This window comes from Marmota flaviventris, chromosome 11 (genome assembly GCF_047511675.1).
Source record: "Marmota flaviventris isolate mMarFla1 chromosome 11, mMarFla1.hap1, whole genome shotgun sequence".
In the NCBI taxonomy this organism is placed as follows: Eukaryota; Metazoa; Chordata; class Mammalia; order Rodentia; family Sciuridae; genus Marmota; species Marmota flaviventris.
The window spans coordinates 59,258,812-59,271,098 of record NC_092508.1 but is presented as its reverse complement, the minus strand read 5'-3'; the positions used below and the strand labels follow the sequence as shown (position 1 = coordinate 59,271,098).

Sequence of the window (12,287 nt, the reverse complement as noted above, 5' to 3'; positions counted from 1 at the left end):
CAGATTACTTTTAAAAATTATTTTCTATGGCATAATGTTTTGATGAATTAGGAGAATGTGCATTCCTTTAAGAAATAGACTGCTGGCAAATTAGTATCTGGTGAAAACCTGTCTTTCAGGACACAGAAAGTAGTGCAGGATTTCTCTTCCTTTCATGTTCTAGAGAAAGAAAAATAATATTCCACCTGAATAAGTTAGCATTTGCCAGTGATTTTTTTATTTTATGTATGCGTAATTCTGGGGACTTAAAAATGATGATTTGATAAGCTGTAATTTGTATTGATGTGCTTCTATTCTTGTCATCTTTTTGTGTCTAGTGTTTAACCAGGGGGAAGAAGGTACCTCCTGGTACATTATTCTAAAAGGATCAGTGAATGTAGTCATTTATGGCAAGGTATATATCTCTTTTTTTCTTTTTAAAACTTTATTGTGTTCCATTTGCTAGTGTGGCCCTAAGTAGTAACAACATAGTGCTACAATTAAACTTGCAACAACATTACATCTTATACATCTATTCCAGGGAGAAAAAATATCGCATCTTTTTTTTAAATTATTTTTTATAGTTGTAGATGGACAGAATGCCTTTATTTTATTTGTTTATTTTTATGTGGTTCTGAGGATCAAACCCAATGCCTCACACATGCTAAGCAAGCGTTCTGTCACTGAGCTACAGCTCAGCCCCAAAATATTGCATCTTTAATCAAAACATTTCTCAGTTATTATATTCAGTCATACTTTTGGGGGCTCATCTCCTTATGGATTATAATATATGCATTTGAGTTAGGCCCTAGACCATCTCAATCAATGAAAGAAAAATTAAACATAATTTAATTATATAATCCCACTTTGGCATAGTGAGGGACAGCCCATTTATATAGACAGTGTTTCAGGGGAGGTGGGGTGGTGAGGGGTGGGTGAGTATGTACTCCATTTCACCTGAATGTCCTGCTCTCTCCAGGGTGTGGTCTGCACCCTGCATGAGGGAGATGACTTTGGCAAGTTAGCACTAGTGAATGATGCTCCGCGAGCCGCCTCAATCGTCTTGCGAGAGGATAATTGTCATTTCCTAAGAGTCGACAAGGAGGATTTCAACCGGATTCTGAGGGTGAGTCCAAAGCTAGGTGTGCCTGAAGGCTGTCCCATTTTTTCCTTTCCCAGATGAGCAGAGATCTCAGTGAAGTACTGTGATGAGTGGGTGCTCTAGGAACAAAGGACTTTGTTATGAAATGAGTGTGCATTCTGGGGTCCAGAGATGATATTCCAGAAAGGTGTAAACACAGGATGTTATGCTGGACCAGATTCCTCTGCACATGCCTATACTGGCCATGAGAATTGATGATAGATACCAATTGCCTTGGCAAAATGTCACATTCTAAGCAGTTTCTCTCTGGCATCTTAGGTGTCCCTTTTTGTGTCCTTCCCCATCCCATTCTCCAGAGCAGTGGCAATCTTTCTGCTCCACATTTTTCTGTATCCTAGACCTTTCAAATGTCCACCTCCCAGGTCTCCCAAACCTAAGCCTCTCTCATATCGTCCCACAATCTCTTCACTTGTTGAGTGATTGCACATTAGTGGAAATTAAGATCAGTCCTGATTACTCTAACCAAGCATTTTCATTTTAAGTGCTTTATCTCAAATTGTTATGAACTAAAGGAGATTCAGACATTGGTCAGTGGAAAAGAATTGGGGTAGTAGAGGAAGCTGGGGAATTTTAATTTTAACTTAGAGTTGGCCCTGAAGATGAGCCCATTTTAAGCTTGTTGTTTTTGAGAATAGAGGATGTTTAGAAGAAATGGTCCCTAAATGGTCCCTGATCTTTTCCTATCATGTAGTCCTTGGTTCCTTGGGAGGAATGACCCAGGTTTGTCTGGTAGAGACCTGATTATGGATGATGACAGTGTCCCATCCTCCCTGGCTTCTGTGGCCTTGATCCTTCCATCCTAGCTGGAGTTCACCTGGGAGGCTGTTCTCTCTGGAATGGCGCTGCTCTCTTCCCTTCTCTCCCTCTCCTTGAGATACCTATCCCTACACTGTCAGAAGCATTTGCCTCTGCCGGCAACATTTATGACCACAAAGGTTGTTTTAAGAAAGCATTGTCTTGCTGGGTGTAGTGGTGCACACCTCTCATCCCAGAGACTCAGAGGCTGAGGCAGGAGGATCACAAGTTCAGAGTTAGACTCAGCAATTTAGTGAGGCGCTGAGCAACTTAGCAAGACCCTGTCTCAAATAAAAAGGGCTGGGGATGTGGCTCAATGGTTGAGTGCCCCTGGGTTCAATCCCTGGTACCAAAAAAGAAGAAAAAAAAAAAAGCAAACATTTATCTGAATGCAAAGAAAGTTAGATTCATTTATACCATTGAACAACACAGGGAAAAATACCCCAAGGAATCTGATTTGGTTGTTATCTGATTTCTTTTAAGATGGAGCCCAAATGTTGAGGAAAAGCACATTTAAAAATTAAAATCAATTATTTAAAAGGATATGGAAGTTTACAGTTCACCTATACTAACTCTTAGAATTTTATGCTCAGCCAAAATTTCTTTGAAAAAAATCAGCATCAGACCATATCTCACTGATATAATTTATAATGTCATTTAAAATAACTGAAAAAGATTTTAACACATTTCACATTGATTTTTCTAAGTGTCTTTTGATTGGAGACAGTGGTGCCACTCCTAAGGAAACTAAATACACTCAGAAGGAAAGAGAATTCTGCCGAAGCTGAGTACTGTTTGCCACATATTTTTATGAAGAATAAATACCTTTCTCCCCTGTCTCCCTGCTATACCGCTGTCTCTCAAAGGCTTCTCAAAGCACAGCCACATCACTCTGGACTTTGCTGTTTCTCTGAATCTGGTGTAAAAGCAGAGTTTAAAAAAAAACAAAAAAAAACCACATGCCTCAAACCTCATCTGGTCCTCTCTCTGACCGTTCCAGCCCTTGACTTTGAAAATGACTTAATTTGTAGACGCAACAATTAGCATCACAAGCACCAAATGAGTTTCTGAAGCATTTGAAATTTTTTTCATTGTCTGGGTAAACGGCGGCATCTGTATGTGGTGTAATTTGTATTTGCAGGACGTTGAGGCGAACACAGTCAGACTTAAAGAACATGACCAAGATGTCTTGGTGCTGGAGAAGGTCCCAGCAGGGAGCAGAGCTTCTAATCAAGGAAACTCACAGCCTCAGCAAAAGTATGTTTGCATCCAACACTGTAATTGCCAGACTATGATTAACCTTTTCACATGGTATCATCATTTCTACAATAGCATGTTCTCCTTTTTTTGTGGAAGATGGCAGTGTATGTGTGACTTTTTTTCTCTCTATTGACTAATCACACATCTTGTGGAGTATAATGTATCCATTTCTGGCACTGCATTGAGCTTGGTGCTGCCTAGAGTCAAGCTGGAAGGAATATTCTCCTACTCTAAAAACCTCTCTGTACACACTATTCAACTTAATAGCTTTGGAACAGAAGGCAGGGAGAGAACAATGGGAACAGGAACGCCAGGCAGCTTCAAGGATGTGGCAGAGGTGATGAGAATCTCCGGTATTTGAATGTCATATGTAGGATTTCTCAGGAAGTGTTTTCATCTTATTACCAGAATGAACGTTTAATGGAAACCCGGGTTTCAAATACAAAATATTCTGTTGATTGCAGCACAGAAACATCCATTTGGCCTCATTCATACTTATTCCTGCTGATGTCCAAAGGGAATTTGCTCCTTATTTCTCAGGTCTCCTGTTTAACTTGAGTCTTTTTTAGTATATCTGGTTTGTTTCAGTTTTTACTTGCTGCATAAAACTTTTTCATCACCAATGTTTGAGTGGTAAGACAGGAGAGTGAGAACTGTGGCTCTCAGGAATTACAACAAATTGCAGAATCAGGTTTTTTAAGATGGAGATTAATTTTAAATCTGAGTGTAATAAAAACACCAATTCTGTAGCTAAAGAAATGTTGCCAAATAATCTGTTTTAGTCAGCTTTTTTGCTACTATGACTAATGGACCCAACTAAAACAATTTTAAAGGAGGAAAAGTTTATTTGAGAGCTCACAGTTTCAGAGGTCTTAGTCCATAGAAGGCTGGCTCCATTCCTTAGGGTTCGAGGTGAGGCTGAACGTCATAGCGGAAGAGTGTGGCAGATGGAAGCAGCTCACATGATGATCAGAAAGCAGAGAGAGGTCTCCACTTGCCAGATACAAATATATATGCCAAAGCCACGCCCCAATTCACACTTCCAATACTCTTAAACCCAATCATTTCTCCTCTGAATCTTCTTGCATTGTCTCATGCATGCATTTTTGTGGACACCTCACATCCAAACCATAACAACATCCCAAGGGATTTTCCTTTGTTGTCAAATAAGTGGGGATCCCTTCATCAGAACCTTCACTGTACCTGATGAATTTTGATTATTTAGAGTAGAAGCCTGAGACTTAGATATTTTCATCTAGATGAATCAATAGATTTGCAAAGGAGACAGGAAGAAACATTATTAAATGGCTGGAGCATATTTTTCAGATTTCACCTAACTCTTACATAACCCCTTTTAAAAGATGGAAAAATTTAAGCTCAGAGAAGCAAGTGGCTTGTCCAAGATCTCAGAGCTTGCAGTGGGATAGCTTGAATTTAAGTTCAGTTTGACCAATTTTCACTCCTCTGCTCCTTCTGCCTCCCAGCTTACAAAAGCAAAATAGTACCATTAACCTTCTGCATCCACAAGTTCCACGTTGGTGGATTCAACCAACCCAGAATCAGAAATATTCAGGAAAAAGAATTTATTGTACCAAACATGTACCAACTTCTTTTTCCTTGTCATAATTCCCTAAATAATACAGTATAGCAACTATTTACAAAACATTGATGACCTATTAGATATTATAAGTAATCTAGAGATGATTTTAAGTACACTATAGAATGTGCATAGGTTATATGCAAATGCTATGAAATTTTACATTGGGGATTTGAGCATTTGTGGGGATTCTAGAACCAATTCCCCACAGACACTGAGGGACAACTATATATAAATATTATATCTTCAACACTATTTAGTAAATGTTAGAAGCAATTTATTTCGAAAGGACTGACTACATTTTTAAAAACCTTCCTTTCACTTACAGAACTATAAAATTACCATCCAAATTTCTTTTTATTTGTTTTTTACTATTTTCCATTCTTGAAAATGTGCCCAAATGTTTTTAAGTTGTCTTTCCAGCCCAGAGGAGGATGAGAATGAAAAATTCTTTTTAATGTGAAGATTGGGACTTCCCCCAATGGTTTAGTACCCTTACATATAACTAGATAATTTTGTAGATGTTCATCTGAATTCTTTAATGATGTCTAAGGGAATCATGCCACCTGAAAAAGTAAGCACTGAGAATTCTCCTTAATTTTGAAACATTTGATCAAGAAAACCCCTCCCTTCCTTCACCTCTTCATGTCATGGGGAAGAATTAAGAGTATTTGCTTGTTACTATATCAAAATTCAGGGTGTTCTCCAAACAAAGGGTTGATGTTTCTTTTTTTAATGGAATCAAACTAGAGGGGTGGGAAAAGGAGATACCATGTGCTTTAAATTTATTTTAGAGCTGTATCTGATTTTCCATTATCTCTACTTATTTGTGTACTGTCATCCAGTCCAAATTTCTTATATACTTGAAAGACTTATGCATGTTCACAGTAACCCACTTAATAAATACTGTGCCCTGAAGAATGAGAATCCATTTTCTCTTAAGGGGTTATTTTTTATGTTGTTTTCCTAAATAGACCAGAGCTGAAAGGAAGGTCCATGTAAGTGAATTTTGGGGTTGATGTTCCAGAATTTAATAATATGACAGTAACCATGTCTATGAATGAAACCAAAACTTAGGAAGCTTTAGGGTCCCTATCTCCTCAGCAATTTTCTTTTTTTTTTTTCAATTTGAAGAGAGTCACCAGTTTGGCTTTGACAATGTTATTTTCCTGATTTGCCTTTCCTCTGGGAAATCCACCATAGTTTATGTACACATTTAAAATTTCAAAACCACCTTACTCAACTTTGAGTGTGAATTAAAATGTCAATAAGACAGTGTTTTCATGATGGACACATTACATGAAGCCCTCAAACATTTGCCATTTTGGATGTCCTCCTACTCTGGGGTTTGCGGGTTTAATAAGAAAGAAAGAATTTGAAGTGACTGTTCATATTTAAGTTATTAAGTTCCCTTCTCTTTAGATGATTTTCTCATTGCTCACCTCCATCTTGATTGTGGGGTGGAAAAAGAGTCTCTTTCCAGTACTCCTCTCCCCTGGCCTTCCCCCCCCCCCCCCAGTTGCAGGTAGAAGTATCTTCACATGCAGAGTTGGTGTTGGAAAAAGCTTTTACTATCATACATTTAAAGCCTCACAGCTTGTGGAATGTAACCAACTGGGGTGAGCCCTTTAACTAGAGTAACTCCTTCATGCAGTAAACGGACAAGAGTCATACTGTCTGGTCTCAAGTGGTCTTGACCTCACTTAAACAGAGGTCAAGCAGTAGGCGCCTGGCAGTGTCCCGCATGAAATCAAGCCATAAAGTGAGGTTTTAGTCAAACCAGAGCTGCAAGTCACAGACAGCTGTATCTGGCCAAAAGCTTCCAGGCCTTACCCTTCAGAGCTCCCTGCACTAAGGAAATATTAGCACCTACCAGCCTTCAGAGGAGCCTAGAAGAAAGGCTGGGCTGAGGCAGGCGAGGCAGCTGTACCACAGAGGGGGAGTCTTTGGCAGCCAATGAAAGGTGCTATGGGATCTCCAGTTGGCCAGGTGGGCAATGCTAGGCTCCTTTCTCTCTAGTGAGGTAAGAAGACATCTGGCTTGACACTCAGGTATCTATACTCTTGCCAGGAGATTTTTAAATGGAGACTACTAGACTGTGAACCCAGCCTGCTATCAGAATTAAACTTTGGACAAGGAAACATATTTCAAATTGAGCACTTACAAATTTATAGCAGCAGCGACTCAATGGCATGTGAAGTAGCAGATTGCTTTCTGCATTCAGTTTTCATGTTATGTCATGTATTTATACTCTTTTTAAAATAAGAATTGTTTTCAAAACCAAACAAACAAGCAAAAACACTCTTAAGGGGAAAGTTTTTATATGGAGAATTTCTTGTTCAGAATGAGCTCCAGGCAGCTAGAGGTGGTCTTCATGCAGAGCAAGAAGCCAGGCAGACGAGGCTTACATCAGGGATGTCCCTTTCACCAGCTCTGCAGCCTCAGGTTGGATGCCCCACCCCCATCCCAGCAGTTTCTTCACCTTCAGAACAGAGATAATATTTAACTAGCAGGAGTAAACAAGACAGCCTTATTCTGGGCCCACCTAGTCGTCTGGGGCACAGTAAACGGTAGGCAGATGTGGAATGCTCTTTCCAACCCAGTTTCCTAATTAATGGGGCCAGATGCTACTTCTCTTGTGGCTCATCTGGTGAGCACTATCAGAAATCACATATTCCACAAACGACTGAGTTGAGCAATGTTCTCCAACTGACGTGAAGGGAGGCATTTATAGATAGGCCCTCCCCTTTCTTCAAGTTCCCCCAACCTTCCTCTAGGTTTTAAAGCTAGATTTCTTAAAATGGAACTCTTACTCTCTCCAGGGTTGCTTCTTTCTCATGCACAAAGTTGTATGTTAACATGCCTCTTCTAAAATCCTGAGGCAGGAGGGTGAGGCCCTGAGATTTCATACATTGGAGAGATTCTTAGAATCTCAACCCAGGTCCATGAAGGTCTCAAACAGGCAAAGAAAAGGTGTTGGTGAGGAGGCAAAGGAAGCAGGGCCTTCCCACCGCTGGAGTCTACCACTGCTTTCCCAGCAGAAGGGAATTTTCATTGTTGCTTTTCTTTCCTGTTGTTTGGCCTTAAGTGAAGTGTCAAGTAGGAAAGCAAAGTCTGATTTTTGCAAAAGGAACTTCTATGTCACCTTAAAGTTATTTTGCCTACAGTTTTCATTCGCTGCTTGTCACCATCTGGACTTTGACTTGAAACATCCCACATTAATTTTAAAAAATAAATCCTCTCATGTTCGTTGGAGAGTACCCTGGATGGATCTCCTAAAGTAAAGGCTAAACTACCCCTTCAAAAAAAAAATAATTTATATATGACATTGAAATAAATTATATAGATTTCTGTTGTTGATTTTTTTTTCCTTGTCATGGTGCTTCCTTGTTTGTTTGCTCGTGGACATTTGGGGATTTTTTTCTTTCCTCTTATTTTATTATTAGCTGCATTTCCAAAGCACATACCAGTGTACCAGTTGAGAAAGGCAGAGAATTCCAGAAATAGGCAGGGGAATCCAGTGTGGGACTGAAATTTTGCTAAGAATCACCCATATATGGGTAACCTCTTTTACTGTCATTTCCCCTTGCCACCTCCTCTTGCCCAGCCTGAGCTGTCCTGGGATTTACTTGTTCCTTTTCGTTTCCTTTGGAACAAGGCTGAAGTTTCTCTGTTTCCAACCTCCTAGAAGTTTCCACCCTGCTAGAGCTGCTCTCCAAGAAGTTTACCTTAGTTGCATGTAGGCACAAAGGAAATATGTTTCTAGTAACATTCAGTTGGTGTTTTCTTGATTATCTTTTGGTGTGACTTGATCATGGTACATGGTCTTTCTTATTGTATTGGTCAAAAGTAAAGTTCATATGGTTCTCTGGGATCTCAAATTAAAAAAAAAAAAACTTAAGCAAAAATTTTTTATTATTGATTGCCCGTTTTTGAAAAACAATTGACATTTGTATTTCTTATCTAGGTATACTGTGATGTCAGGGACACCTGAAAAAATTTTAGAGCATTTTCTAGAAACAATACGCCTTGAGCCAGCTTTAAATGAAGCAACAGGTATGCACAGAACAGTTTTGTGTGTCCATTAAATCCATGCTAAGCATTATTTTTAAAAAATCCTGAATTCATTCTCATTCTCAGTATGCATTGCCAAGGCAGTTTTAGGAAGGGGTTACGTGTATTAATATTTGGAGTGCGTTCCTCTGGGACACAGACAGAGTGCCTGGCTATCCTCGCAGATGACTCAGCTTCATTTATACAGATTAGGAGTAGCTTTCCACAGGGCGTCTCTTATGTTATCATCCAATCCCTCCTACCAACTATATCTATTAGGTTATCATGTAAAACTACTTCCCTATTTCCATAAAGCATCTGGAGCTCCCTGTATAAAGGACAGCCTTGCTCTAATTGAGGGTCAAACAGTTCTCTCTGGTTGTGGATTCTTGCTCTAGAGTTCAACAATGTTCTTTTACTGATTTATTGGGGTTCCCATAACAAAGTACCACAAACCAAGGAACTCCAAAGCTATCATTTGATTGTCTTGCAGTTTTGTAGGCTAAATATCCAAGATGAAGGTGATAGGATTGATTTCTTTCTGGGGCCATGTTGAAGAATCTGCCCCATGCTTATCTATAACCTAGTTTCTGGGGCCTCTCTGGCAATCATGGGTACTCCCTGGTTTGAGGATCATTACCCTGATCTCTGCCTTCATGTTGATATGGCATTCTCCTCATGATTTTTTATATAGCATACCCTCTGTGCATGTTTGTGTCTGTGCCCTAATATCCTGTCCCCTTTTCATAAGGACACCAGTCATATTCACTTAAGACCCATACTAATGACCTCACATTGACTTGACCATATCTGCAAAGATGCTATTTCCAAATAAGGTCACATTCTGAGATACTAGGGCTTAGTACTGCAACATATCTTTGGGGGAGAATAAAATTAAATAGATAGCATCTCCTTATAGTGAGCCAGTCTTACCTACAACACAGAATTGAGGGTGAAAAAGACTGGTACAATCTCACAAGTGAACTAAGTGTTCAGAGTTACATTATTTCTATTTTGATTTCTATCTTGTGAATGACTTTGGAACAGATAACATTCTTTTTTTTTTTTTTGCACTGGGCATTGAATCCAGGGCCTCGTCCATGCTAGGCAAGAGCCTTACCACTGAGTTGCACTTCTAGTCCTGACATTCAACTTAAAAAAAAATAATAATAATAATAATAAAGAATTCCTGACTACTGGCCTGTCTCTCAGAATAATACCATGGGTTATTTTAAGAACACTAAGTTCCATAGAAGAATATTTCTCTCTAAAAGAAGTTCAAAGATTTATCTAAAAAACTTTTCAAAATCCATTTCTATAATTTATCTTCACAACAATCCTAAAAGCATTTTGCCAATGACTTCTTATTTCATCTCCTCTTTCCAGTTTCTCATTTTGTAAATTGATTATCTGAGAGTTTTTTTGTACAGTGCATGAATTGGGAAGGTAGATATTCAAGCTAGGCCCTGGGACAAGGCTTCCTCTGTTGTTGAGCAGGCACTAAGTTGGTGACCTTGGGTGAGGTCCAAGGGTTGCCTTCTTCCCTCAGGAAGCCTAAAATTGCTGGAGGACATGAAGAAATGTGCACAACACTCAAATATAAGGCAGAGTGCGGTCAGTGCCTCAGGGGCACTCAGTGGCTACTGCCATCCAGGAAATTGTCATTGAGAATATAGCCTTTGAAGTGGCCCTAAAGAAAGGCTGGTGACCAGTAACTAGAGATGGGATAAAGACTACCAGTACTGATGTAGAAACAGGAAGGAAAGAGCTAGCAGTTTGATATGTGCTGTGCTATTACTATCTAAGTGAAAAAAGAAAGTGGGTGTTGACCCAAAAGGAAGATTCTGGAACATTTGAGACTATGACATCTAAGGAAGGGTCTTTACTACCCATGAAGAGCAAATGTAACCTTCTTTTTAAAGTCACCTTTAAAAGAGATAGGGACTGGATTATTGCTTCTTTAAAAAAAAAAAAAATGTAGGGCCTAGAAATCAGTGTGTCCTATGGATGGCATATGGGATATGACTCCTGACACTTCCCTTTTTTAATTTTATTTTTTTTGGTACCAGGACTGAACCCAGAGGCACTTAACCACGGTGCCATATCACCAGCCCTTTTTATTTTTTATTTTGAGACGGGTCTCACTAAGTGGCTTAGGACCTCACTAAGTTGCTGAGGCTATCTTTGAACTTGCCGTCCTCCTGCCTCATCCTTCCAAGCTGCTGGGATTACACCACACCAGGCCTGACACTTCCATTTTTGATGTCAGAGACTAGACTAACAAACATCATAATTTAATGTTGAACTTCATTTACTACAATTTTTCTGACTTTTTTTCTTATAAGTAAATGTTTTCTTATAAGTAATGTTTATAGCTTGGCAATAAGAATAAATCAGTATCTTTCTCATAAATCAAAGATATGAATATTGCCCATTACTCTCCTGGGTGCTAAAAATAACCCTAGCACAGGTACACGAAGCATGTGGATATAATGGAGGTGAAGACCTTTGGCATTTATGAATTTCCAATACAAGGAGAAATGTCAGTTACGGTAAAACTTGTTTATATCATAGAAATAAAAACTGCTAAATATATTTATGACTATGCATTCTTTTTAGTAAATTTTAAAAAGTTTTCTACCTAAGATCTATTAGTTTCCTAGACTTTCACTGCTATGAGTGACTAGGAAATCATTTTCAAATAGAAAATTATTGTTTTAAATAAGTTCTCAGGAATCACTGTATGTGAGTAAAGAATAAGAAAGCTATATTGAAATGTGAGTTTGGGGTGATTGGCCATAATAAGTGACCAGTCCCTGTGTATATACATGTCCTCAGCCTTGGAGCCCATGTCAAATCTTTGCATTAGCAAAAATTATACCGTGGTAGTCTGAAGATGTACTTAAGTGGTAGAGCACTTGCCTGGCATGTGTGAGGCCCTGGGTTTAGCCCCAGCTCCACAAAAATAAATAAATGCAGTGGCACATACCTGTAATTTCAGCAGCTCAGGAGACTGAGACAGGAGGATCACGAGTTCAAAACCAGCCTCAGCAAAAACAAGGTGCTAAGCAACTCAGTGAGACCCTGTCTCTACATAAAATACAAAATAGGACTGGGGATGTGGCTCAGAGACTGAGTGCCCCTAAGTTCAATCCTCAATACCCCACACCAAAAAAAAAAAATAAAGGGAGGAAGGAAATAAAATTTTAACTACTACAAGCGCAGGCCTTCTGAGTGGCATATAAGCAAGCATTATTCTACTAACTTCAAAGAGTATATAAAATGTATGAAGGTGACTAGATGTTGACAAGCAACCTCTTTTTAATTAAAAAAAACAAAACACCTCTATACAACTTCCATCTGGCACCTATTTACTTGTTCTGTGGCTCAGCAACATGGGCCTGGAATGACTGAGCACACTGAGGGATAAACTTGGGATTA

The 12,287-nt window shown here is 39.1% G+C and overlaps 1 protein-coding gene across 6 annotated transcripts in view; it reads left to right on the top strand.

The window, feature by feature from the left end:
- The window catches only part of Rapgef4 (Rap guanine nucleotide exchange factor 4), a 221,420-nt gene that overhangs the window by 159,314 nt on the left and 49,819 nt on the right, over positions 1-12,287 (top strand). For all 6 annotated transcript variants that reach the window (XM_027946021.2, XM_071619070.1, XM_071619068.1 and 3 more), the window contains 4 exons: positions 318-394; positions 959-1,105; positions 3,078-3,193; positions 8,761-8,849. In XM_027946021.2, coding sequence (XP_027801822.1) covers positions 318-394; positions 959-1,105; positions 3,078-3,193; positions 8,761-8,849 — 429 coding nt within the window. The remainder of the gene's footprint in view (positions 1-317; positions 395-958; positions 1,106-3,077; positions 3,194-8,760; positions 8,850-12,287) is intronic.